The sequence below is a fragment of the Triticum dicoccoides genome, chromosome 7B (genome assembly GCF_002162155.2).
Source record: "Triticum dicoccoides isolate Atlit2015 ecotype Zavitan chromosome 7B, WEW_v2.0, whole genome shotgun sequence".
NCBI lineage: Eukaryota > Viridiplantae > Streptophyta > Magnoliopsida > Poales > Poaceae > Triticum > Triticum dicoccoides.
The window spans coordinates 721,088,253-721,115,960 of NC_041393.1; the positions used below are offsets into that span (position 1 = coordinate 721,088,253).

The 27,708-nt window shown below is 42.7% G+C and overlaps 2 protein-coding genes and 1 non-coding gene across 3 annotated transcripts; 1 reads left to right on the forward strand and 2 right to left on the reverse strand.

Moving 5' to 3' along the window:
* Window positions 1–5,146: 5,146 nt before the first annotated feature.
* LOC119339879 (phosphopantothenate--cysteine ligase 2-like) lies at window positions 5,147–9,146 on the reverse strand. Its single transcript, XM_037611778.1, has 8 exons — window positions 8,764–9,146; window positions 8,624–8,668; window positions 8,364–8,449; window positions 8,104–8,156; window positions 7,918–7,977; window positions 7,315–7,416; window positions 5,974–6,093; window positions 5,147–5,783 (listed from the first exon to the last, which is right to left on the reverse strand). The coding sequence occupies exons 1-8, from the start codon at window positions 9,129–9,131 to the stop codon at window positions 5,538–5,540; spliced, it is 1,080 nt and encodes a 359-aa protein (XP_037467675.1). The 5' UTR covers window positions 9,132–9,146; the 3' UTR covers window positions 5,147–5,537.
* Window positions 9,147–9,244: 98 nt separating this feature from the next.
* On the reverse strand, window positions 9,245–9,316 carry TRNAW-CCA. The gene has a single exon. It is a non-coding gene; the product is annotated as a tRNA-Trp (tRNA).
* An 11,639-nt stretch (window positions 9,317–20,955) lies between these two features.
* On the forward strand, window positions 20,956–26,874 carry LOC119336589 (PX domain-containing protein EREL1-like). The gene is made up of 10 exons (XM_037608637.1): window positions 20,956–21,325; window positions 22,493–22,621; window positions 23,080–23,178; window positions 23,494–23,586; window positions 23,670–23,778; window positions 23,897–24,570; window positions 24,763–24,927; window positions 25,016–25,258; window positions 25,506–25,724; window positions 26,135–26,874. Exons 1-10 carry the CDS (start codon window positions 21,194–21,196, stop codon window positions 26,414–26,416), a joined length of 2,145 nt encoding a protein of 714 aa, XP_037464534.1. The 5' UTR covers window positions 20,956–21,193; the 3' UTR covers window positions 26,417–26,874.
* The last annotated feature ends 834 nt before the right edge of the window (window positions 26,875–27,708 follow it).

The following is a 27,708-nucleotide window of genomic DNA, read 5'->3' on the forward strand; positions in this document are numbered from 1 at the left end:
GCTCTATTTTTAGATACCGCATTTGTTCCCTCGCTGCAGTGCTGCGAATGGGCTGGCCCACTCATTGGCGCCCCTGTGCGATACGACAGCAATTTGCCGCAAAATGCGACACATTGGACGTCCCCTGATTTGTTCCCTCGCTGCAGTGCTGCGAATGGGCTGGCCCACTCATTGGCGCCCCTGTGCGATACGACAGCAATTTGCCGCAAAATGCGACACATTGGACGTCCCCTGATTGTCTGGCATATCCTAGGTTCACCAACCGGTGCCTGCAGGCATTTCTAATTGGGCCGGCCCGTTACGTTCTCTTTTTCCTGGTTTCGAACCAGGAAAAATTGTGTGCCGACGGGGATTCGAACACACGACCAACTCGTTGAAAGTGCACTGCTGTAGCCACCAGGGACACCCGCTCGTTAGTGTAAAGTTAGCTCGTTTTTCTCTTTTTTACTTTGTTCTTCAGTTCGGTTTCTTTTTTATTCTTTCTCTTTTTTCTTCTTTTTCTCATCTTTCTTTGTTTACTTCAGTGCGCGGTTTTTTTCAAATTCGATGAACTTTTTTCAGAACCGATGAACTTTTTCAGAATCGATAACTTATTTTCAAATTCGATGAACTTCTTTTAATTGAATGAACTTTTTTGAAATTTGATGTACTTTTTTTGCAAAATCTATGAACTTTTTCAAAAACCCATGAACTTTTTCCATATCCGATTAACTTTTTCCAAATCCGATGAACTTTTTTTCAAATCCGATGAACTTTTTAAAATTGTTGTGAACTTTTTGCAAAAAAAATTCAAATCCAATGAACTTTTCTGAAAAGTTGGTGAACTTTTTCGAATTTGACGAACTATTTTTCATATACGATGAACTTTTTCCAAATCCGATGAACTTTTTTCAAATCCCGATGAACTTTTTTAAAATTGTTGTGAACTTTTTGCAAAAAAAATTCAAATATGATGAACTTTTTTGAAAAGTTGGTGAACTTTTTTGAATTTGATGAACTATTTTTCAAATCCAATGAACTTTTTGAAATTCAATGAACTTTTTCCAAATTTCGGTGAACTTTTTTTCAAATCCATGAACTTATTTCAAACTCATGGTCATTTTTCATTGTTGTGAACTGTTTTTTCAAAATTATTGCACTTTTTTTCATTTCATGAACTTTTTTTTTAAGTCAATGAACGTTTTCTTCCAAAATGAAGAACTTTTTTCAAAATCACGATCTTTTTTCCATATAATTCAAAAAAAAGTGCTACCATAGATGAATGACTATGTTCAATAGAATAGCACTGTGGCCTTGTTATTAAGTTGCTGCCTCTGTTAGTAGTCACAGATAGCAAGTAGCTCGTGTGGCTGGTGGCACCTGTTTGTTAGCATGCAATGGAGAGTTCGAATCCTGAGGAGAGCATCATTTTTACCCGTTTTTGGCTTTGCGAGTGTTTTATGTTCACTGGATTGCACTCCTCATGGGCCGGCCCAGCGAGGGGCGCTGCAGGCGCCAGGAGCGTCAACGGGCGCCTGCAGCGCCGTATAGGAGCTCCCTGATTGTCTCGCCTACAACGAGACAAGAGGAAGTGTCGATGAAGGTGAGATCCATATTGGGCCGGCCCATCGCGCCGTTGACCACAAGCCACAGCCCATATTCTCGTGTTTTTCTATTTTAATTTTTTGTTTTTATTTATTATTTTATTTTACTTTAGTTATATTTCTAGATATTCTATATTATAAAAGCACTTTATAGAAAACATTTCTAAGCGTTGACCAAGCATTTGAAAAAAATTAAATGTGTATAGAAAAAAATGTTTTTGACGTCTATGAAAAATGTATACAAAAAAACAATGTTTATGAAAAATTGATCATGTATTTAAAAAATGTTAATCAAGCATTTGAAAAATTATTGAACAATTATTTGAAAAATATTAATCAAGCATTTGAAAAATGTTCAATGTCTATAGAAAAAATATTGACCAAGTATTAAAAACTGATGAAATTTTTTTATCATGTCAATAAAAATGTTAATCAAGCATTTGAAAATGTTGAGCAAGTATTTCAAAAAATTTAATCAAGCATTTCGAAAATGTTAAATGTGTATAGAAAATATGGTGACCATGTATTAAAAAAATGAAAAAATTGGTCATGTATATAAGAAATGTTAATCAAGGATTTGAAAAAATATTGAAGAAGTATTCGGAAAAAGTTAATCAAGCATTTGGACAATGTTAAATGTGTATAGAAAAAATGTTAATCAGGCATTGAAAAATGGTAAATGTTTTTGGAAAAAATATTGACCATGTATTCAAAAAATGTTGATCTTGTATTTGAAACTTATTAATCAAGCATTTGAAAAAGGTTGAATGCGTATACAAAAATGTTGACTTGGTATTAAAAAAATTGATCTTGTATCTGAGAAATGTTAAATGTGTACTAAAAGTGTATTAGATATATACCAAGAATGTGTGTAGAAAACAGTGAAAACCGAGAGAGAGAAAACCTGATGAAAAACGAGAAAAAAAGAAAGAAAAAAGAAAATAGGCAATCAAAATTGAGAAAGAAACAAAAAAAATAGAGAAAAGAAAAAATAATGAAAATGGAGAAAAAACAACGAAAACCGGTATAAAAATAAATCAAAAAACGATGCAGAAAACCGGTCATTTTACCTCAAGTATGTCGCGCCCTACAGTTTCACCACAAACTCGACACAGACCCTGTGGCTAGCATCCCTAGCAACTATTGAGGAGATGTGTGTTCGATTCCCACGTTTGCTCCGTTTTTCTCCACTATTCTGTGCTAATGGGTCAGTCCAGTTGCTAAAGAAGCCCTTCAAAGAGATCCTTTTCCTTTAGAGAGATTATTTTGACTCGCTTATGCGCCAACGCCGAGGACCATGGAGTGACAGCAGAACGAAGATGACAACCCTGTCCCCCAGCCAGTAGTTCATTATCATGCCCTGCTCTCCTTTCATCCCGGTCGTTCGTGATCATTTCCCTCGTTATCCCCCCTTTACACGGTTGGTTGTTTCTTGCATACTTCTTGTGTGGGATTCTATGATACACTCATCTAGTGAAGAACATGGCGTGGCTGGATGATTTCTCCGTGTGAATTCTCTCCGGTGCTAGCCAACGCATGCTTTCCTTGATGATTGGATCATATTCATCGAGTTGACCTAGGGTGATTAAATACAAACATTATCACTTATTTATACTAAATAAATATACTTTTGTATTGTTAATGTACTAAATATTAATGATATTTTTTGTTGATGCCACATCTATCAGAAATCATTAACTGTTATATAATATTCTATTTTAACAATATTTAATCACACAATTGCGTTGGTGATATTATAATTAAATGTTACAATTAGATGCATATTAGTTGAACACCAATGCTAAATTATAAACATTTTATCATGGAATTTGGGTTATTTCTAGTTTTAGATTTTTTGTTGAGCTGAATTGTATCTAACCTAAACCACAAATATAGGATGACAAAACCACTTATTGTGTATTTATATGTTTTTATGCCTACTTTAGTATCTGTAAATATCTTGTTAGATTATTCCATAATGCACAAATGTACTGGACATACAAAAAAGTCAATAAAAAGTATAGTTTCATATAGCTTTGGAAAGACTTTTTTGTATTTGTTATAGCACACCTTGTAGAATATTGTTTAGAAGTTACTAATGATTTATATTATTTGTAGTTACAAATTTCTTTTTGTATCCCTTATTGTGGAAAACATGTGTAAGATGTATGCTCTAAACCTTAAAACTACTATCGCTAACAAAGTAATGATGACCAAACCATACAACAACGTCTGAAAACAAGGAAACTTTGTAAGCCTACAACTCTTTTCATACGTCAGTCAATGTTTGGGAGCGGAAGTTACTCGTGCAATATCATGATGTTGTGCATTGAAAACACCTACTCCTGCTATGTGTTGTTTTTAATTATAATTCTCTTGTGCAAACAGTGTCAGTGTGTGAGTCTCAGCAATTTTATCGAGTTCATAAATTACTGCAGAGAGGTGTTGTCTTTCCTCTTTTTTATATCTCGTTGATATGTTTCAATCGGCCACTTAGGAATTGCCGTGTGGCACAGATTTTGAAATTCTATCTCTGGATTGGCGTTCCATCAACAATAGGCCTATGACAAAGATTCTTGGCATTTTGCGGATCCCGTTGCAACCATCCCAGCTCAAATTTGAATGGGTGGCATGTCGTTGAGTTTCAGGCTGGTCACATGCATGCCAATTAGGCATTTTTGCTGAGGTGGCATATGATTAAATGGGGGGAAATAGGATTAAGTATCATGATATGATATATCGTATCATATTAAATGATCTACTATTATGTGACATGCATGGCAATAAATAAGGTCACTATGATACCAAGCTATGATAGTATACATTGTGGAGCTAGTATCATACAATAGTATCATGTACCCCTCTATAAATAAATATAAGATGTTTTATGTCACTGTGACCATCGTCATAGAATTTGAAACAAGAATTATGAGGGCATGGCCCAAAATTGTCTCTCTTCTTTTTTGATGGAAGGCCCGGAATTGTCTTGATACGTTCAAGAGCGTGCACTGTCTTTTTTTCAATTTATTTTGATGATAGTGTGCACTGTTATCAAGGGGAACTTTAGTTCATTCAAGAGCGTGCACTGTTATGAGGGGGAACTTTAGTTCCTATTCGGTATCCATAAGCACATGATCGAGCTTTACGTATGTTGGACAAAACCATTGATGACCTAGGTGAAGTGGCGACCTCACCTGACAAACTAGCCTCTCTGAGGTCCGAACTGTAAATAACATGTTCAACAAGGGCCAACGTGTGTCGAAACGATCGTTGTTTTTCTCCAGCTGGCACCGTAGGATATTAAATCCCCAGCAGAATACTTCAGTTTCCTTGGGTATCCTTTTTTGACTTTGAGTAAGCAAGAGAACATTCATTCGGATAGAACTCAACATGCTTCATAACCCTGAACATTCATGATCTCTGCTGCTATGCCCTTCCTGTGCACATTCACACACCTGTGCATGGTTGTATTTTGTGAGCCTAGTTCTGTAGTAGTATATGTAACAAAAAATGGAGCTTCATCACATCCCAAACTTACCCAGTAACAGTCACTACATAATTGGTTGAACCATCAATGGTGCCGATCCCTGTAAATCAAATTTGGATCAAAGGAGCCTAGATTCCCGTTAATCAAATTTGGATCGCTCACAATAGACACATTTCAGATTTGGAGTTTGAATTGGTGAGAATTGTCCAATCCAAACCACCACCCACGCCCGATAAAGACAGGCATCTCAACTGGTGTTGCATAACATGAGGGATAAGGGAGATGACCGCACATGCGATTCTCAAGAGAAAATGCGACCCCCTCCGATCCAAAATAAGTGTTGCAGTTTAGTTCAAAACTGTGACACTTATTTTGGATTATTGGGAGTACTCTGCTTACCGGTATGTTAATTAAACCAGGATGAGCGCAATAACTTGTAGCACCTCCTTATTCATTAACACACCAGCTCATGTTTCTTGCTCCGGATTGGACTGCTTAGCGTGATCTGAATGCATCTTAACCAGGAGAGCGATGAGCTGCTCTTCTAGGTCGTCTTCCTTGCTCCGCCTGCTCACGGTCGTCTTCCCGCTGCTTGTGACCATGACAACCACGTCTTTGTAGTTCGCTAGCTCGTTCGCCACCACCACATTCATACCGTATTTTCTCAAAGCCGCCTCTGCCTTCTGTATAAGGATGTCTGGATCCGTCTCGAGCTGCAGTTTTGCAGGTACGCATTGCGGACAATCAGAATCATTACGCTGGATCTAGATCATACAGTATGGCAACACTTACAGGAAGTACCGAGTTCGGTTACTTTTCTTGAAAGCAGAAAAGGGGGTAGCCATTACTAGCTTACATCAGAATTTAGAAGGTGCAGGAAAGGGACAGGACGAAGAACCTGACCTTGAAGGATACACAAAACGCAGAAGGAGCCCACTGGTTTCTGAGGATGAAAAGCATCTTAGGAACTTGACTGAGCTGCATGTTCAAAGGGCCACCTGCTGACTGGATTTTATGTTTAGCCTGCGATAACGATTCTGTCAGGGATGAACAACAACTGAGACCTTGTAATGGTGCCAAACTATTATGCATCTTAGCAGAAGTTCCACGGACCAGTTCTCTGACAGCTATCAACAAATATCAACCTCCAGATACTAGTGCAACGCCACCACAAGTATGTGTGCCATAATGCTTGCAAGGCTGCAACTACTTGTGTGTGTCACTTGTAACTCCCCTCCTGCAGATGCGAATCTCGGGTGGGAGGGAGCATTTCAAGATTTGTGTGTTGTCATGTAAGCCTAACATGATGCTGAATGATGGACGTAATCTATTAAAGAAGTATCAGGCAACATGGCAGCATAAGAGGACAATTAACACTAAGCATTGAATCAGTTTGAACATTTTTCTCACATATATTTTTCTACCAACAAAATGATTTTCATGGACCAAGTGACTCATTAAACCTTGCTACACCATCTACTCAACGAACAAAGCAAATTTATAAACCACATACACTGACGATGGCAATATAGAATCCTATCATCGTGATCATCCGCTAGGCACTGACTGATTCGTTTGTTTAAATATAATCGTTGTGTTGATAAACCAGTTTCAAAGGGCCACCTGCTGACTCAATTTTACGTTTAGCCTGCGATAACGATTGTGTCAGGAGGAATAGACCTTGTAATGGTGCCAAATCGTTATGTATCTTAGCAGACGTTTCACAGACCAGTGCTCTGAGTGCTATCAACAAATATTAACCTCCAGATACTAGTGCAATACCACCACAAGTATGTGTGTCATAATAATGCTTGCAAGGCTGCAACTACTTGTGCATGTCACTTCAGTCACTCCCCTCCGTCTGCAAATGCGAATCTTGGGAGGGAGGGAGGGAGGATTTCAAGATTTTTGTGTTTCAGGTAACCCTAACATGATGCACGCTAATCTATTAAAGTATCAGGCAACACGACAGCATAAGAGGATAATAAACATTAAGCATCAAGGCAGTTTGAACATTTTTATCAATAAGTTTTCCTTTCAACAAACTGATTTTCATTGGACCAAGTGACTTGTTAAACCTTGCTATGCCCTCTACACAATGACAAAGCAAATTTATAAATCAAGTACACTGATGATGGCAATATAGAAACCTATCGCCGTGATCATCCGCTATGCACTAACATATTGGTCTGTTTAAATATAAATAGTGAGCACACAAAAAATAAATGAAGATATAGATCCTACCATACTCTCCCATGGAACATAGAAGTCAGACACTGCAGCAGCACAATAAAACATTCCATGGCGCTCCAAGCAATTCATAGCAGTGGATACAAGCTGCAGTAACTGTTCGCAATACAAACAGAAACATGTATTGCATCAGTATCTCATTCATAGGGTGAACGCATCATGAACCCGTAGCTAAGCTTTTACTGAATAAATTAATGACTAGTTGCCACAAGTATTACATTCCATTTATAAGACCGAGTGCAAAAAAAAACATATTATATCCTACTCCCTCTGTTCACAAATATAAGATGCTTTGGATATTTCAATACGGGCCACATACGGACTGAAATGAGTGAACAAACAGACTAAAACGTGTCTATACACAATCCGATTCAGAAACAAGTTAGAACATCTTATATTCGTGACCAGAGGGAGTGGTTTTCTTCCAACATTATCCTCAGTATAACCCGGCAAGGCACTGAACCAAAGCTGTGATGAATTCGTGAGGAACCACAAAAGACAATAATATACCATCTCTGATCCAACATCCTACAAAAATGCTTTATGGGCAGTATAATATGCAGCAGCATGTGCTGGTAGGAAATAGGCGTGCAATACCTGAAGGTACTCGAAAATTGTAGTGAAAGGAAGTTTCAGAAGTAGACCTTCATCGATTGCCTGCAATCAAGAGAATACAAGCCAGTGGTCATGGTAACATGTCTTCAATCTGAGTGGCAGCTGATGCACCACAAGTGAATTCGGCATAAATAAATAAATAGTGGTGTCTGTAAATTATCGACATACCTTGCGATAACTGCTAATCGCGGTCTTGACCACTGTAGTGTGAGACTCTGGGACTGAGACAAGTAGCTCAAATGAGCACATAAGTTCCAAAGCAGGATGCAGAGTCATTTATTTAAACTACTGCAAAGCAGGATACAGAGACAAGGAAGCAAAGAACATGAAACAGCATGGATTTGTAACAAGAGTGAGAAAGAGGCACAGATGGATCTGGTACGGTTTGCATGAAATGGATGACTCAGGACTGCAACCACAGAGCAGACCTTGGATCTCGGATCCTTCGCCGAGCTCGAAAAGGTCGAGAAACGAGTCCTCCGGAAGAAACCTGCAGTACGGCTGCTTGCTCCCGCTGCAAAGAGGAGCAGAGTGAGTCTCAACTGTCGACTCGCTGTTGACATTCATAATAACTGAATAAAAAATTGCTGCTCGTGGAAACCAACTAAGGCTAGAAGCATCCGGATAAAAAATTGGTTGACTAGCTGAGGTAGCCTGGTTGAGAAATCTCTGAGCCGGGAAGACTCACCGGCGATGGACGAAGACGACGGCGTAGCCGGCCTTGAGGAAATACCTGCATTCGCATTCGCACGAACGGCCGTCAGTCGGTCAGTCAGTCTCGGCAGGCAGGGACGCGGCTGGCAGCAGGGGATGGGAGCGGGCACGTACTCGGTGGACGCGGCCCCGCGCTGGCCGGAGCTGAAGTTGTCGATGTAGCGCACGCAGCGCTGCTCCAGGGGCACCGTGGTGCCGCCGGAGGTGACGCAGACCACCCCCGCCGCCGCCGCCGGGGGCCCTCCTCCTCCTCCGGCGCCTGCAGCGCGCACAAAAGAGGAGCTTTCTTTCAGTTCCGTGGAGGCGAGCCTAAATAAATTCGGGGATTGGTTCGCAGGGGGCGACTTGCCGGCGGCGGGGCGTGAGCGGTGGCGGGCGACGAAGGCGGCGAGGCTGGCGGCGACGGCGTCGCGGCCGCGGAGGGGCGGCGCGGCGCGGAAGAAGGCCGCCGCCTCGTCGTCGGGGCTGGTCGGTGGATCCATGGCGGCTGCCGCGCTGGTGTGTGTGGGGGGGTGGGGGGGGGAGGAGAGTGATGGCAGTGACGCGGTGCGAATCTCGGAGGAAAAAAAGGAACCGGATTTAGAGTTGGGGGGTTTGAACGCGACGTGAATCGAACACGCAACCTTCTGATCTGGAGTCAGACGCGCTACCATTGCGCCACGGATCCGGTGATGTGTGTACCACGATATAGGCGCTAATCTCCTGTTCCTGTCTGCCGAAAGATTTAATCCATCCTCACACACACTTGCATAAAATTTCTTGTTTACAACTGATCATAGCATGGTCAAGAATGTGGCCTTACACTGTTGTTCATATGGACTGCATACTCAAGACGGCAGGGACAAACTGCGGGATCATTTTTTACAGCGAGATGTGTCGAAGGTGTACGTGTGCCTTCGCGTGCATGGAAAAGTAGATTCCACAACATCATGGTAAGAACAACAAAAAAACTATGCCACAACATAAACAATAGTTGATAATCAAACAAATAGATGAAAACATGATTGACATACGGAGAGGCGGTTTATGGAGCGGCTCTGGAATGGGCATCCTCAGACTGAAGCTCGAAATAGCAAGAACCCACACTTCAAGCATTGCATTGTTGGCATGGTTGGAGGTAACAATGAAAAGCATCTAGATCTGGCCTCGACAAATGGGTTGCAAACACAAGCATATCCTTCGTTGATAAGGGGAGGGCATTTATAGACCTCCACAAATCTGCATAAGGATCTGGAGGTGGGACTGGTTGCACGGGGGACGGGAGGTGTTGCAAGAGATTTCGCTAGTCTCTTAATACTTGATGCCATCTCATCGTCACATATCCTGCACTTGTTTCTTGCTTTGCGTTTGCTTGGATTCTTGCAAGGTGACGATGTGGCACACTTGCGCTTCTTATTTGATGGCTTGCCATCCATATCAACTTTAGGACTACGTCGACCAATTGTATTAGAGTCAGATTCGTCGCTATCCACTGGAATTGCATAGTTGTTGCTTCCTCTCGACTAGGAAGCTGTTGGGCCCCCAAGTGCAAGGGTTTACAACAATCAGCAGTTTCTCTCAAGTGACCTCAAGGTTTATCAAATCCATGAGAGCTACGAGATTCCAACGAGTGTTGGATACGTGCACACACAAATAAAACGTCCTTGTGTCCCCAACTAAACTACTGAGGTTGTCAATCTCACTAGACTTGCTAGTTCAAAGGAATTAAAAGCATTAGCGTATGGAAGATTTGAATGCGGTAAGACAGTAAAAAAAGACATAAATTGCGATTGAAAGATTATAGGAAGAATATGGACCGGGATCCGTAGGTTCGCTATTGGTTCTCTCCAAAAAGGTTGCACCGGTGTGGTGAACAAAGTACAGTTGGGCAGCGATTAAATTGCAGTATTTGTGAGTAGGATTATCCATGGCATAATTAGCATATGAGCATCAAGTCCCAATATTTTTAGAACACAATGTGATTGCATCTATAGCTAATACTCCACCCCAAGACCAGTATCCAACATGCATCTCAATGTATTAAGTAAAATAGAGTATTTGCATTCAGTAGTGACATGAAGTCAATGAAAATATTGTCTTCCCCCTACGTTCAAAGGACAACTACGTAATCATATATTTATCCTTAACGTTAACAATACAATGCAAGCCATTTCACGTTTTTTCACTGTGGTAGATTATTGGCAAGATTGAACCCAATTGTCATACACAACTCCCTCTTGGAGATCAAACCTCTAACTTGGTCAGAAAAAGAAGAATAAATAGGAGAACATATATGAATAGGATTTATGCTAAAAAGAAAACCAAATAGATCTCAAAAGAATTCATGGATAGATCTGATCATAAAAGTGACAATTCATCATATCCCGACAAAATACACCGCAAGACTTACATCAGATGGATCACGGTCATGTAGGACAGCTCACGTGATCTTTGTATATAGAAACATGAGAGGGAGAACCAAACAACTACTGCTACAGACCCATAGTCTAAATGAAACTACTCACCAGCGATCATGGTGGCCTTCAAATTGATGGAGACGGCCACCATGAATATTTCCCCCTCCGACAGACTACCTGAAACGGTCTTCAGATTGGATCTTGACGAAATAGAGGTGTGCGGCGGCAAAAAAATCATGGCGATAAATTCCCAAAGGGTTTTGGAAGTATATGAAGGCACATGGACCAGAAGCCGGTAAATTGGTGGCTCATTGGTCCCACGCGACAGGTGCTCCCCCAAAACTTTTGGACCTTAGATGTTCGGTGATTTTTTTTTTGGATTTTTTTGAGCCCGATAAAATTGGTTTTCCTAAAAGAAGTCCAAAAACAACAACTAGAGCACTGGACTGATAGGTTACTCCATAAAAATAATATAAAATGATTTAAATTGGTGACAAAAGTCTGCCAACTTAATTAAAATGACATGGAACAAGCAAAAATTATAGATACATTTGAGACGTATCAATTGTCAAGTTCCTTTATGTCTGCACTATCATCAATATCACCATCATCATCAACAACAACATTTGAAGTGGTTTGGTCAGCTACAAGTGATCCATCCGCTTGGAACTGGTATGAGAATAGTTCTTCTAAGAGATTATAGGACCTAATTGGTCTAGTAAGGTAGTTGACCATTATTTTCTGTTAGCCAAAAGTATAAATGATTTGTTAATTGTCAACATAAATAGGAGGAGAATAGTTAGACCATAACATAAAAAGGAAAACACATCAACACCCGCGTTAAGATTCTCCTTCTCTGACTTAGAAGTGTGAATTTGCATGGAATACAGTTCAAAAACATTGGCACTACGAGCCTTGGTCCTACGGATCCAAAGCCCTTCTCCTTGCATGCACGATACTGTTGGTTCAATTAGTTTCGGGTGACATCAATAGATAATTTTTACTGGTTCGATAAACCTTGATTGTTTATTGATGTAATACTTATTTGCTATGTTACATCACTCTTAGACTTCTAATACGAGAGAACAAGCAGCTCTCTACTTGGGGCTTGTGTTGTGCGTCTGAGAAGAGGAGCAGAAAGTAACAGGATAAGAAAGAGATTGTGCACAACTTCTATATTTGGTGGCCTAGCTAATGCACAATTTGACAGACAGATCTTTGGCGGCGATTTTCCACATCCTTGCTTCGCCTGCATTTTGATTAAAAAACAACAGGGCGTACCCGAGCAAACCAAGATTTTGTTTGTCCAAAAAAGTTCCATCTAAATAGACCCTCAACCGGTGTGGGGCCAGGGGGGCGAGCAGGGGCCTGGCCCCCACAACCAACGATTCATTCACACGTACACGTATACTCGCCCCCCCCCCCCATCTCAAGTTCTAAACGCTACTTAAAGAAAAGCCCATGGTAAAAGCCCATTAGTGACTAGATTAACAAGGTAGCCTCCTGGAGCTGCGTTCTTTGTCCGAGACTAGCGCGTACGTGGATGGGATTAGAGATTGTTGTCGTCGTCGTATGCCCTGGCCGCCTGTCTGCCTCTAATATGTAATCTCACGACGACGACGAGTGGGCGGCATAACCTAATTCACTGTTTAAGCCAACAAGGTATTAAAAAATCACACTCTATACAAATTTCTCTCAATTCTCATCTCGTATCAGTACCAAAATCATACATCAGAGTTTAATTGTTTTGTTTTCTGAGTTGAGATGCTATCAAGAATTCTTATCTTGTATGTGTGGTAGAAATTGTCGTGATCCAAATCATACTAATCTCTCTCAATTCTCGTATCAGTGTTGAAATTATACATCAGATTTTACTTGTTTCTTTCTGTAGTTTGAGATCAGGGCCTGTTTGAGATGCTATCAAGAATTCATATCTTGTATCTGTCCTAAAAACTATAGTGATGCAAATTACCTTGTACGAGTTTCTATTTCTAATGCAAAATTTCCGCATGCCAACCGTATAGTACATTATAGCTAATTCTTAACTTAAAATTGTTCTACTATGAAGAGAAAAACGCCGACGACTACATTAAGATGCATTCATTTTTCTTTAAGCCGATGCTTTAGCTTCTCAATGATTGTTAATGAGACTGATGTGCAAGTTCTCAACCTTGTTCTCCATAAAAAAGTTGAACAATATTTTTTTACATCTACTTGGTTTGGCCCCCCTATGCTCAAATCCTGGCTCTGCCCCTGCCCTCTACTTGGCTTGTTCTACATGTAGCGGTTTTAGCCTTATTCACAGAATATGAAGAATGCAATGTTCTTGTTATATGCAAATCTCCTAAATCCATCATAATACATGATTGCGAAAATAATGGTATATGTACCATTTGGGACACCTACTGCGATTCAAAACAAAACCTCATCACCTATTTATACTAAACATTTTTACTTTTGTATTGACCTCTGTAACAAAATATTTATGAGATTTTCCATTGATGTCATATTTATTGCTCTGTGATATTTAACATTATTAACCATATAATTATGTTGGTAATGTTACAATTCAACATTACAAAATCATATGTATACTAGTATGAATATAACAATTCTAAAGTATAAGCCTTTTATCCTCAAAATTGTCGTATTATTAGTTTTGGACTTCTTTAAAAAGTGAGTTCTATAAAGATGACGAAAAAACCACATATATAGTATTTTATATGTTATATTGTGCCTTTTTTTACTTTTCTTTTCTATCTTATTATATGTAAATATCTTGATAGATTGTTCTATAATGCACAAAACTACTAGGAGATATAAAAAAACTCAAAGAAAAAATATATAGTTTTGAATTTTGAAAATACTATTCTTCCAAGAATGTGCTGCAGGCTGATGCTTTGCATGCAAGCTCTCCTACCGGCCTACCCCTCATGGCCATGTGTTTTCATACATTCATGTTTATGTACAAGCTCTTAAGATAAAACTCATTGTTTAAGTGGACTAACAAACTTGTCCTATACAATAACATATGTGTTATATGGGCGTGGCTATCTGTAAGTTGCCTATGACATCAGTCAATTTCTTTCTCCCATTCCTTCTCTTCCTCCTTCCTTCTATCTTCCCTTCATATTCCTCCTCCCTTCTTTCTCTTACGACTGTTCACCTCCATGCTTCTCCTTCGGTTGCGATGGGCGTGCCTTGCTACTGCTCATAGCTGTTTAATCCAAGCAGTAGCTGAAAAACAAAAAAACCCTACCTGCCCCTATCGAGCCCCCCGCATTGCCCCCACCTAAGATGTCATGACTAGTCCCGCCTTGCTACAAGCTCTTGCCGCATCCATCAACGTCCGGTTCTTCCTCTCCGCGACACCATTTTATTAAGGGGTATATGGTGCAGAATATTGATGCTTGATCCCCTCATCACTAAGAAACTCGTCCAAGGTGCAATTCTTGAACTCGGTGCCGTTGTCACTCCTTATTGTCAAGATCTTTGCATCATGTTGGCGTTGAGCTTCATTTGCAAAGTCGATGACGATTTGTTGAGTCTCACTCTTCCTCTTGAAGAAGTATACCCAAGTGTATCTTGAATAATCATCCACAATCACCAAGCAATACTTTCTACCTCCAAGACTATCAAAGGATGGAGGCCCAAAGAGATCCATGTGAAGGAGCTCCAAGGGTCTCTTCGAGTAGATGATAGTCGTGGGAGGGTGAGCCTTCTCATGAAGCTTTCCTTCGATACAAGCACTGCAAGCACGATCTTTGGCAAAACTAACATTTGTTAGTCCACGGACATGGTCCCCCTTGAGAAGACTTTGCAAAGATCTCATATTGACGTGGGCTAAACGGCGATGCCAAAGCCATCCCACATCAACTTTAGCCATTAGGCATGTCGCGGTCTTAGTGGGTCGCTCCGAAAAGTTAATCACATAAAGACCGTTCTCGACATGCCCAACAAAGGCTACTTTAAGAGTCTTGCTCCACAAGAGGGCCACGGTATCAATATCAAAGAAAGTGGCAAAGCCCATGAGTGCAAGTTGACGAACGGAAAGTAGATTGTAAGCAAGGGACTCAACAAGCATGACTTTCTCGATCGTTAGATCATGAGAAATGACAACCTTGCCAAGACCCAATACCTTAGAATACGAGGCATCACCCCACTCAACGTTGGTGGGCATAGAAGGGATCTTGTGCACGTCCACCACCAAGTCCTTGCTTCCGGTTATATGATTTGTTGCTCCACTATCGAGCAACCATGATCCCCCACCGGAAGCAAACACCTACAAGAGATCAATGCTTGGTTTTAGGTACCCATTTTGTAATGGGTCCTTTGATGTTAGTAACAAGGGTCTTAGGAACCCAAATAGACCATTCAATGAACTCATAAGGAGAACCAACAAATTTAGCATAAACATGCCCATCACTAGCACGACACAACACATAAGAAGGGTTAAAGTCGTCGGCTTTGTTGGTAGGGGTGGCATTGCCCTTTTTGACATTACCACCCTTCACTTTGTTCTTCTTCTCCTTAGGAGCACCCTCTCCCTCCTTCACAAAAGTTTGCTTGAGAGGGGGAGGTCGTTTGGCCTTGTCGTTCTTCTTCTTGTTCTTGGACTTGGGTATGAACCCAACTCCCTCCTTGGCCACAACTTCCTTTTGATTGCTCAAAAGGTCATTGAGGTTCTTCTCACCTTGTATGCACGTCACAAGGCCTTTCTCAAGTTGCTCCTTCAACTTGGCATTCTCCTCCACAAGATGCACATGCTCACAACACGGGTTAGTGGCATTTGCATTATCAATTAATACCATATAAGGAAAGGTGGCTTTTTCTTTGGTTAGCTTCACTTGGAGTTGATCATGAGACTCCTTGAGGCTAGCATGAGCACCTTTCAAGACCTTATGGGCCTTGTCGAGTGTATCAAACTCCTCCTTGAGTCTTGCATGGTCAACGCCAAGTTTAGCCTTCTCGGAAGTTAGCACACGAGATACAACAAGAGTGTGATCAAGATCTTTCTTTAACTTAGCATGGTCATCGTTGTGTGACTCCTCAAGAGCCAAATGATGCCCACGCTCTTCCTCAAGAGCATTAGAGAGATCTGATATCTCATCGGCATAGTCATGACTATGACCTTCCATCTTAGAGATGGTTTCTTCATGAGCCTCGATCATGTCATTGGCTTCACCAAGTTGTTCCAAGAGAGCAACGAAGTGCTTCTTGGATTTGCCCTTGAGCTTACTCATAAAAGACTCAAATTCATTTACTTCCTCATTAGACCCCTCACTTTCATCAATGCCATCCGTCAAGGAGGGATTAGTAATGATGATGGTTTTGATGTTGGGGGTTACCTTGTTGGTGGCTTTAGCCATGAGACACTTGGCGGTGATGTTCTCATTGGGCGAGTCAAAGAGGGACACCCGTGGAGTTGTGGCAATGGCAACGGAGGCCATGGCCATGGCTTCACTATCTTCATCATCATCGTCATCCTCATGGTATTCTTCTTGAACCACCAACCCTCGAGTAGGAGTCTTTTTGGTGAAGTTGTTCTTGTTTGGGAAGGACTTGGCTTTGTCTTTTCAGATGAGGTTGCCATCATTGTCTTCCCGCTTCTCGTAAGGGCAATCCACAACAAAGTGACTCACATTGCCACAATTGTAACATGTTCTCACACGTTGCTTGCCCTTGAACCCACTTGAGTTGTTCTTGTTGAAGTTGGGCCTTGTGTTCTTCTTGCTCCAAAATTGCCTTGAAGCAAGAGCCATGTGCTCATGATAATCATATTTTGTATCTTCGGGGTTGCTCTCCTCATCTTCCTCTTCTTCCACAATAACCTTGGCCTTTAAGGCAAGGTTGGGCTTCTTTGCTCTTTGAGAACGCAACACCACGTTGTCGGCGGTCTTGTCCAAGATCCTCATTGCCACAAACTCATCCAACACTTCATTTGAGGTCAAGGAGTGGAAGTCCGGTCTTTGACGGATGACGGAGGACATGGCCTTGTGGTAAGGCATCATTGCTTTGAGGAACTTGCGCTTGATCCAATTGTCATCCGTGTCCTTTCTCCCATGATCTCGGAGTGAGACCGCGAGTTTGGTTACTCACCGAAAGAGCTCACGAGGTTCTTCATCTTCTTTCATTTCAAACTCATCGGCTTCATCTTGCACCACTTCATAGTTGGAGTGTTGAATTCTTGTGCTTGCCTTATAAAGGGAAACAACACAATGCCATGCATCTTTGGCCATGTCGAAGGGTCGATGATGAGGGAGATCTTCAGGTGGAACCGCATCTTGAATGATGAAGAGAGCATTCTCATTGAATTGATTATCCACGTCTTCTCTAGGGGTGAAGTTGCTTCGGTCATGTGGATGGAAACCTTCTTCAATGATTCTTCAAAGATTAGTATTCACATGATTTAAATGACGCTTGAAGCGATAAACCCAAGAATCAAAGTCCTCATTTTTCACAATCTTAGGAGGAGGGACGGCATGATTTAAATGAGTAGAGGGAATCGGTCCTCCATAAATTGGAGGTTCCACATTGGCAAAGATGTCGGTGCCATTTTTACCACTAGTAGAAGGACCCTTTTCACTAGTAGCTTCCCCCTTGTCGGAGTTAGCATCCGTCACCTTGTTAGTGGGATCACCCACTTTCATCGGCGAGGTAGATAGTTTAAGTCCTTCTAAGAATTTATTAAACATGCTTTCAACCTCAGTTGTCATGGAGGTTTTCAATGTGTCCAAAGCCACATTGAATTCCTCACAAGAAACCGCGGTTCCCCCATCGACCGTAGACGAGCTCGGATTCACACCGGAGTGCTCCTCCACACCGTCTACGGTGTCAACCATACTCTTCGGACGGCAAAGTCCTTAATAAAGAGACGAGGCTCTGATACCAATTGAAAGGATCGATATAGTTGACTAGAGGGGGGGGTGAATAGGCAACTAACAATTTTTAGCTTTTCTTACCAAATTAAACTTTGCATCAAAGTAGGTTGTCTAGATATGCAACTAGGTGAACAACCTATATGATGCAACAACAACAAGCACACAAGCAAGCAAGGAATACAACACAAATAAATTTGCACAAGTAAAGGCATGAGATAACCAAGAGTGGAGCCGGTGAAGACGAGGATGTGTTACCGAAGTTCCTTCCTTTTGAGGGGAAATACGTCTTCGTTGGAGCGGTGTGGAGGCACAATGCTCCCCAAAAAGCCACTAGGGCCACCGTATTTTCCTCACGCCCTCACACAATGCGAGATGCCGTGATTCCACTATTGGTGCCCTTGAAGGCGGCGACCGAACCTTTACAAACATGGTTGGGGCAATCTCCACAACTTAATTGGAGGCTCCCAATGACACCATGAAGCTTCACCACAATGGACTATGGCTCCGCGGTGACCTCAACCGTCTAGGGTGCTCAAACACCCAAGTGTAACAAGATCCGCTAGGAATTAGTGGGGGAAATCAAATTTCTCTTGACGGAAGTGTAGATCGGGGCCTTCTCAACCAATCTCGAGCAAATCAACAAGTTTGATTGGTTAGGGAGAGAGATCAGGCGAAAATGGAGCTTGGAGCAACAATGGAGCTTGGGGATGGAAGAGGTAGTCAACTAGAGGAAGAAGACACCCCTTATATAGTGGAGAGACAAATCCGACCGTTATCCACTTAACCAGCCCGCGACCTGCGGTACTACCGCCCCAGACAAGCGGTACTACCGCAAGGGCTCACGGTACTACTGCGGCGGACCGCGGTACTACCGTTGCTACGGCAGGAGCTAGTCCAGGCCTGAACCGCAAAGGCTGAGGGCGGTACTGCCGCTGACGCGGTACTACCGCTCCCCCTTGCGGTACTACCGCAACGCCGGATTGGACTAGCCTGGGAAGGGCGCGGATGAATAAAAACACATCCGTGCCTACTTCCGCTGAAAATCAAACAGTGCAAATATCTGACACGGTATTACCGCGCATGGCATGCGGTACTACCGCGCAGAGAGCGGGTGTAAAAAATTACATCCGCCCCTACTTCCGCTCATGTTGCTATGCCAGACCAGGACTCACGGTACTACTGCACGCATGGGGCGGTACTACCGCGTAGGGCGCGGATGTAAAAAATTACATCCGCCCCTACAGCCGCACGAGCGGCTGAGTCTGGTCTGAGGCCATGGTACTACATCTCCTTAGGAGCGGTACTACCGTGGGCACCTATGGTACTACCGCGAGGGCCTGCGGTAGCTCCTAAGAGCAGTACTACCGCATGCCTCAGAACAACAACACTAGGAATCCTTCTCTTTGCATATATATGAAGAAAACGGAGGATGCTCCAAAGCGCAAAGGGAAAGACGGTGCAGAGGGAGTAAACCTGTACGTGATGATTCCACCCAAACCTTTCCAACGCGGACCCCCTCTTAATAGTATGGCTTTCCTACGACTCAAATTCACCGAAAAGAAACGTAGAAAAACTTTGTCTTCAATAGTCTTCGAGGGGCACCAAACCATCTTGTGCCTAGTGATGAAACGTCTGAAATACTCAAGGCACACGATTAGTCCACAAAAGCATTGTCATCAATCACCAAAACACCTTAGGGATAAATATGCCCTTACACCATCATCTCCAGCTTCGGCTCATTCCACGCTCAACTCGTTGTCGTCTCCTTGCCTTGCCGTAGCTCGTGGCAATGCCCCCATCTCTGCCTCAGGGTCGCACTATCTAGAAATGGACCGACACGAGTTACGAATTCAGGCAACTTGCCACTAGCAAAGGCGCGGCGGTGTCATAGAACAATGTCCATCTAGTACATTATTCAAACCATAGATGACGCAAACATTTTCTACAACTATATTTTGCACGGTGGAACGAGAAAAGCACATTATACTTAAGTTTGTGGTCAAACAAAAGTGCAGCTATGCACACATTTCTGTAACTCACTATTAAGTTAAAATGCATATTTCAACGGAACATGCAAACTAACTCTAATTGACCCATTCCGTGAATTCTATTTAAATTAATTCTAGATGCTCAATAGGGCACGAAGTGTGAAAATGCATTTTGGCCCCCCAAGTGACATGGGCCTCCTAATTGTGATGCGTGCCATTTTTCGCCTTCGTAATCGTTGCATTATAGTAAATCATATCAGTTATAGTTCGGGATTTCGCACAATCTATAGGCCCTCTCCAGCATGTGATTTCCTTATGTTGACAGGGTCGAGGGACATTGGACATGGCCTCATTCACAATTACGGTTTACAACATAAATCATAAGTTGGATTTGAAAGGATGTTTCTGGACTTTATTGACAAGATAACCAACATAAAATTCTGGACCTGATTAAAGGACCAATTAGGAGATCATGTTCAAGCATTCCAGCAACTAACCGTGGAAAGTAAGCGAAAATTTGTTGAAATTGAAAATATTTTATCTATCTAGCGAACCATCAGCCGGCCGCCGGTCTACTAGACAGTGATTACAACTTAACCCAACACATGAAACAAATAACCAATACAAGCAAATAACAAACCTCCCAAGGAAAACATAACCAAATAACAAACAAATAACCAATACAAGCATACGAGATGCATATACCGACATGAGTTGCAGTTAAGCCCCGTCTTTGGGCCATCCTCTTCTCGGAGCCATAGACGTTGCTTTCTTGCTCTGGCTACGACGCGGAACTTAGGGGGCGACGACAACATCACCCACAACCGACACGTGCGGGGTAGTATTTCCCTTCATTCTTCTAGGGTTGTGTTTGATTTCGGCTCTATTGGAAAAAAGGAAAAAGGAAAAAAAAGTTAATACCTCTTTTTTCTTTGAGCGTGGCGTGTCTGACAACCATGTCCCACCTTCCCTGTCCAACCCGCGTGGCTGGGCTGAGAAACCCAGGCTGAGCCGCACCGCACGGCACGCCCACGCCCACGCCCGGCCGGCCCAGCTCCGCTCCATCCCCCCCACCACTCCCTCCCTCCCACCAACGCCACGGTGAAGAAGAAGCTGCTGGGTCTGGGAGGGTGGCGTTGACAGTTAGATTCGCCACCGCCGCGGGAGCCTCCGCCTCCGCCCCAGCTCCAATCTCTCCCTCGGGACCGTCGGCCCCGCCCCCAGCTCGATCCCGCCGCCCCGCCCCGCCCCGGAGGAGGGGGAGGCAGCGGGCCCGGCGATGGCGTCGGCGTCGTCGTCGTCGTCCGCGGCCGCGAGGAGGACGCCCCGCGGCGGCCCCCCGAAGCACCGCCACGACGGCACCTCGCCGCTGCCGCTCGGCATGGACTGGAGCCCGCCCCCCAAGCGATGGGTAAGCAGCCCCCGCGATCCCCTCCCCTCTGAATTCCCCGCCTCGATCCCACCCCGCGCTCTGATCCGTCCGGGGGCCGACGCCGCGCCGCCCGGCCCGGTGGCGCCGGGGGCCTCGTGATCCCGCGCCGCGAGCGTCAGATTTGTTCGGTTCCGCTGCTGGATTGCTTCTACTTTCGTTGCTCTCCACCGATCGCCCGAGTGGGCCGCGCCGAGCAGGGTTTCACCTCGGTTTCGTTGCGGATGCGCGGTCCGTGGCAGCAGCTAGTTAAGTCCGCCGAGGTATTTAATGTTGGGGATAGGATCTATCTGCATTGGGATTTTGCGAATTAAGTGTTGCCAAGTTGCCTGCGGTTGCCTGTTCAGTGATTAGTGATTTGGAGCTTGCCCTACGCTAGGGTTCAGACATCTGAATATCAACAAGTTGGGTTTATGAATTTTACCACCCAGTTGGGCTTATGAATTTTACCACCCACATAGCTAGGTCAGTTCATTTCATGATAGATGTAGGTTTTGTCCTCCTTTTATTTATTATTCCAACAAGCTTGCTATTAAATTGACCTCTATAGCTAACTGTTATAGGTGCTGGCAACGACCTATAGCCAGCAGCCAGCCGTACTATTAACAATGCTCTTAGGCCTGCCTATGTTGTGTCATGATCATGTTCTTAGGCCTGCAGCCGGATATGCTATTAACCATGCTCTTAGGCCTGCCTATGTTGTGTGATGATCATGCCTGTACCCTGTTTGAACGACAGACATCCTTACCATGCATTCGCCAGAAATGGTCTCACACAACCAACTGAATGACGCCTTTGTACTGAAAAACACCTTGGTTGATACACTGAGAGTCCCTGATCCTCATTACTAGGGGTTGCGATCCTCTGCAGCAACACACCATGCAGCACGGTTGCTGCGTTTTTTTGCCTGATCCCATGCATTGAATTTGTTCCAACCCAAAGAGGAAAGAAATTAACTGCTGTGCACAACCAATTGGATATTTTGTTTAATTGGCAAAATTTACTAGTGCATACGCAATTAGGTAGTTGCATTTAGAGTGAATTGTTTTTTAGAACAGGTTCCGTTGCAAAGATGAGGGCGTTACCGACAGAATGCTCTGAACATTATCCGAGTCTTCTTACGAGCTCATATTTATTGCCTGCACGCAGGAGGGAAGGAACACCGTCTGGCCACATAACCCTCAAACAGGCTGGAGTTACTGTGTGACGATACCTTCTTGGATTGCTCAAACACCCGAAGCTGGTGTAGCCTCTGACAACTTCTTGAAATCTATAGTTGTGAGTATCGTTTATCTTTTACCCTCTTGTTTTTCTCACTTATTCGGTCCAGGAGTTTAGTCAATCAATTTTGTTACATGTCTTCAGATAGTAATTGACACGTCGCTAGTATTAAAACTTTGTGCTATAACAAAATGAGCTAGATGGGAATACAAGCGAGAAAATTTTGACAGATCAATAAAAAGACAAAAATTGTTTGGCATTTATCAAGCCTATATTGAAGTTTTACTTAAGGGGTATCTAAGTTCATATCATGTGGATGTATTATAAAATTTAGTATACCATGGAGACATGGACTTAAATTTAAGAATTCCAAGTTGTAGATGATATCTTGCACGTTACATTGTTCTATTTTTTGGCCTCATAGGCTTATAGGACACTAATTTGTTTTTGAGGTCTTGCTTCATGTAAATGTTCCTGTTTTTCCATGACCTTTCTTTAATGCCCATAAAGGACAGTTTTACAGGATACATGTTGGTATACAATCACCGGAAGGCGTTAGCTCTAGCCATGGAGTTCTTCGAAGGTTTAGTGACTTTCTGAAGTTGTGTTCTGATGTAAGTTAATACAACTGTTGCTATGATATTGTTGTACATGTCTTGCATATTAAAGCCATGGGAGTGCATTTTGTGATTTTATGAGTGTGCTCACTCTTCTCACACACACAATGTGCATTCAGATAGTTGGTGCAGTGTCATTTGCATTCAATTGCATCATATTTCTTGAATATAACAACAGTATGGCTTTGTACAATTTCCATGTTTGATGTGTTCCTGATTGAAGAAAGAATAACTATGTGCTTTGTAATGCTATATAATGCAAGATTTTGTTTATTTCATCACTCATCATGCTACAATTCTCCCATATTTCAGCTTAAGCGTGCTTTTCCCAGAAAAGACATCCCCCCTGCTCCACCGAAACATGCCTTCTTAAGAATAAATTCAAGCAGGTTGCTTCTAGAAGAGGTTAGCTGTACCCATTGTTAATTGCTACATTCTGTTGTGCTTTGCCTTTTGAACTTGTGGTTCTAAAAATGTTTTGGTTGCAGAGAAGGAATACTTTGGAGGAGTGGATGCAAAAGCTACTTTCTGATATTGACTTATCGAGAAGTGCTCATGTTGCTGCTTTTCTTGAACTTGAAGCTGCCGCACGCTCATGTATGTGCATTGGTCCATAATGAAGATTTTTTTTCTGTGTGTGCATTGATCCATGTCTTAATTGTGCGTGCTATATATCATAATCGACAATTGAATTCTTCCATTTTACTGAATTCAGATTTCCAAGATTGGAATCAGCGTCCCCCCGAAGCAGGTACTTCAATAAAAAGCAGTACAGACTCTTCTCGTCATTCTGATGATCCTGGTTCAGGTGCTCTCTCTGAGTCCAGTCAAATAAACCCGGGACTTGTTCGTAGCATCAGTCTGACAGGAGTAACTGGTAACGGTGTGCTGGGAGAATCTATATCAGGTCAGTCTGATCAGCATGCTGGTAGTGTGTCAAAAAGCAGGAAACAGGGTCTTGTCTTTTCGGAACATGATGGAAGGAATGGTTCAGTAGAGTCTTCCAAGGGAGTAGTTTCTGAAGAGGATTGTGATTCTAACCCTGGTCATGCTCGGAAGGATTCTTCTGAAAGTTTAGGCAGTGATTTGAGTTCTTTAAGAGGAAGTGAATTGTCAACTCCAGGGGCTAGTAGTTCCCTATGGGATGGTCCTGTGGATCTCCCAAGTGGTGTGGATGGACATAGTCAAACAGAAAATCTTGCTGGTGTAGATATGCAGTTTTTGTATGATATGGATGCCCAAGTCATCCTACCAACTGATCAAAGACAGAAGTTGAGTAGACTTTTGGTAACCATGCAAAGAAGAATAGGGACAGCAAAAACCGATATGGAGGATCTCATAGCACGCCTAAATCAGGAAGTAGCGGTCAAAGAATATCTTTCCACAAAGGTATCACTTTTTATCTGATATTTATTTTCTATGCTTTAGTGTAAATCAGGCTCTTGGTATTCCAGGATCAGGCCAAGCGTCTTTTGTTGCTTTTATGCGTTTTTCATTGGCATTCAGTGGACTTTCTTGGGCCTCGTATAGTTATTATGTGGATTCTAGGTAATTTCCTTCCACTGATGACTTCTGATGCAGGTAAAAGACTTGGAGGGTGAGTTGGAAGCTACAAAGCAAAAAGGCAGAGACACATTACATCAAGCTATCTTAGCTGAAAGAGAGAGGATTACCCAGATGCAATGGGATATGGATGAGCTTCGCAGGAAGTACTCTGAGATGGAGTCAAACCTGAAGGCGGAACAAGTCAGTTTTTTCTCTGTTCCTGTGCCTTAGCATTTCTTAATTTTTCATATTATGAGGATTCTGATTATCTTCCTCTATTTACTTACAGGATGAGAAAACTCGTGTGGAATCAGAGAAAGCTACCGCCAGTGGTAATAGAGAAGAGTTAGCCGAAGAACTTGAAACGAAACGAAAAGAAGTTGAGAGTTTGCAACGGCAGCTTGGAGAAGTTGAGGCAAAGTCTAAAACAGATATGAAGGTTCTTGTTAAAGAAGTCAAGTCCCTTAGGAATTCTCAAAGAGAGATGAAGAAAGTGCTGAATCAGTATGTTGAGGAGAAGACTGAACTAGAGGTACTCGTAAAATTATAATCCATTCCTCCTTTGAGAATCGCAACAATAGCAATATTTAATATCGGTACAGGCTTGCTGCCACCAGATTAACTCTGTTATGCCTGTTTACACCTTTAAACCAATTATTTATATACCAACTCATCAATGTTTCCTTAATTCAAGCTTCTGTTCACTTATAACAGTATCCTAGTTGTATGTGATCAGTGTTTCTCTCTCTATAATTTTTAGTTATTTTCCATTTGTTCAGAGGATTATTAATAGAGAGAAGCAGCGGTCAGCACGTGTGAAGTCATCCCGTGAAAAAATGCTTCATGAATGCCGACTGCTCCGTGAGCGTCTACAGGAATGTAGTGCTAAATTTCTTGCAGAAGAACAAGATAACTTGACTGTTGACCCATCATCTTTGCCTGATGCACTAGACCTTCTGGCGACGTCAGACAATAGAATACGCCTTCTTGTTGCTCAGGTAAATTTTCTTCTTCTGGTAGGCTGTTTTCATTTGAGATGAAGCCCTGCTTTGCCAAACTCCAGCTCTAGCTTCTCGTATAGAAGCCAAAGTCGTAAATTGGAGCTCAAGTTTCAGTTGAGAACTTGGACCAGTGGAGTCCTGCTTTTGTATTAGAAAGACTTTACTTGCAGATCATTTTTAGTTCGGAGCTGCAGCCGTCATTGAAATAGCATTTATTTGAACTTGAAAGCACTGTAGCTAGACTTCCCTCGTTCCAAGTTTTGATCATGAATGTGCTACCTGTCAGCTAATTAGTAGTCTGCAACATGCGCAATCAATCTCAATATCTTAATGTACGCACGTACTTACTATCTTTCCTGCTGACTTAAAATGTGGGGGAAATCCTTGCTTTACGTTGATCTCTGTAGGCTCAGCATCTAGCACTGGACGACGAACAGGGGGGCTCTTCCGATGATGGCGAAAATTCCGATGGTAAATCCTCAATTACCATGGGCAGCGAAGACTCGAGCCTCACCGACGAAGAGACAACAAAGATGCTGTCTGACCTGCTCATCGACAACGCGCAGCTGAGGATGCACCTCAACTCCGTGATCCGCAACGCTGTAAATACCTCCGTGAAGCCGGGGAAGGAAGACGCGGACGGAGTCGTCCCGAAAAAGACGGTCCTCAACTGGCTGCTGGACAGATAGAAGCGCCGGTGTATATATATCCTTGTGAATTAGCTGCCCCCCTAGTTATGCGGCCGGCCTGATGAGAGTTGATATGATGAGCATACTGCCAGAGTAACAGCAGGAGGAGTCTCACACTGTCCTGCCCCCTCTGGTCTCGGCGTGGAGGCGGTACTGTCGTGGTGTTGTATTATTGCTTGTCGACGTGGAAAATCCGTGGGAGGATAATATATATCTATATTTAGATGGATATGGGGAGGGTTTTCGGCGCTGAGTGATGATGATAGATAGAAAGAAAATAAACAAGTTCCCCATTTTGTGCCATGCTTCTATATATGTAACTGCAGAGCTGGTGGTATACATGGTTGCTTTATCTCTGTGTAGATGTTTGAGGTGGTGAGGTGAGAACTCCACTGCACAGTTTGCTCCAGACGTTTTCGCTGTTTTGAATTTGTAACTGGGAAAGAATTGTGTTCTCTCATGGTGCATTCCGCATTCTGCCGAGCTGTTGATAAGCTGCATCTTGAATTGCTGTGACCGGTTATGAATATGTTTTCTGTTTCCTGCTAGAAGCAAAATGGTTTTACATGAAACCTAACGAACCTCACGTTTGCTCTTGAAAAATTTGAAATTCTTGAAAGTCATGCGAGAATTGAAACCCATGGAGTGCATTCCGCCGCATCTTGAATTCTTGTGTGACCAGTTGTGAATATGTTTTCTCCTTCATGTGAGAAATGATTTTTTTTAATGAAATTCACATTTGTGCCTGAAATTCATGCAACCAATGAAAAGCTTTTTTTTTGGAAACCTAATGATTTGTGTTTGCTATTCTTTTTTTTTTTTTGAAACGGAGGCAAAAAGATTTGCCTCACCGATTAATTAAGAAGAAGAGAATTGCCCAGTTAATTAACGGAAAACCGGGCGAAAACCGATACATATAGACCACATGCGGACTACTCGCTAAGAACCAAACTCCATAACCCCACGATCAACCCGACAAATACACATAACATGTAACAATCATGAACCCTCACACTTCTATGCCTCAAAGAAACCCCCAACAAAACCAAGGTTGCATACATTAAACGCTACCAAATCCACGGAGATGGAGGACAATGGGACTGAGTATCCTCCATTAAGCAGCCGCTGGCGCCTTACCAATGACACCCCTCTTCTTGCCTATGGTCCTGAGAGCCTTCTTCACCTTCTTTATTTTGCCCGTAGAAACCTCCTCCGCTAGAAGGCAAGCAATCGCCTTGCCAGACCCAGGAGAAGCTACCTCCAAGGAGGCGAGCAAGCGGCCAAGCTTTTTC

Bases quoted from the DNA above. Each gene is read 5' to 3' on its own strand.
- LOC119336589 (XM_037608637.1), top strand. From the start codon at position 21,194: ATGGCGTCGGCGTCGTCGTCGTCGTCCGCGGCCGCGAGGAGGACGCCC. The intron at 23,587-23,669 runs GTTAGCTGTACC...TTTTGGTTGCAG, and splicing joins GCAGGTTGCTTCTAGAAGAG to AGAAGGAATACTTTGGAGGA. The intron at 24,571-24,762 runs GTATCACTTTTT...CTTCTGATGCAG, and splicing joins AAGAATATCTTTCCACAAAG to GTAAAAGACTTGGAGGGTGA.
- LOC119339879 (XM_037611778.1), bottom strand. From the start codon at position 9,131: ATGGATCCACCGACCAGCCCCGACGACGAGGCGGCGGCCTTCTTCCGC. The intron at 8,669-8,763 runs GTACGTGCCCGC...ATGCGAATGCAG, and splicing joins CGCGGGGCCGCGTCCACCGA to GTATTTCCTCAAGGCCGGCT. The intron at 6,094-7,314 runs GTAGGATCTATA...TCGTTATCGCAG, and splicing joins ATGTTCCATGGGAGAGTATG to GCTAAACATAAAATCCAGTC.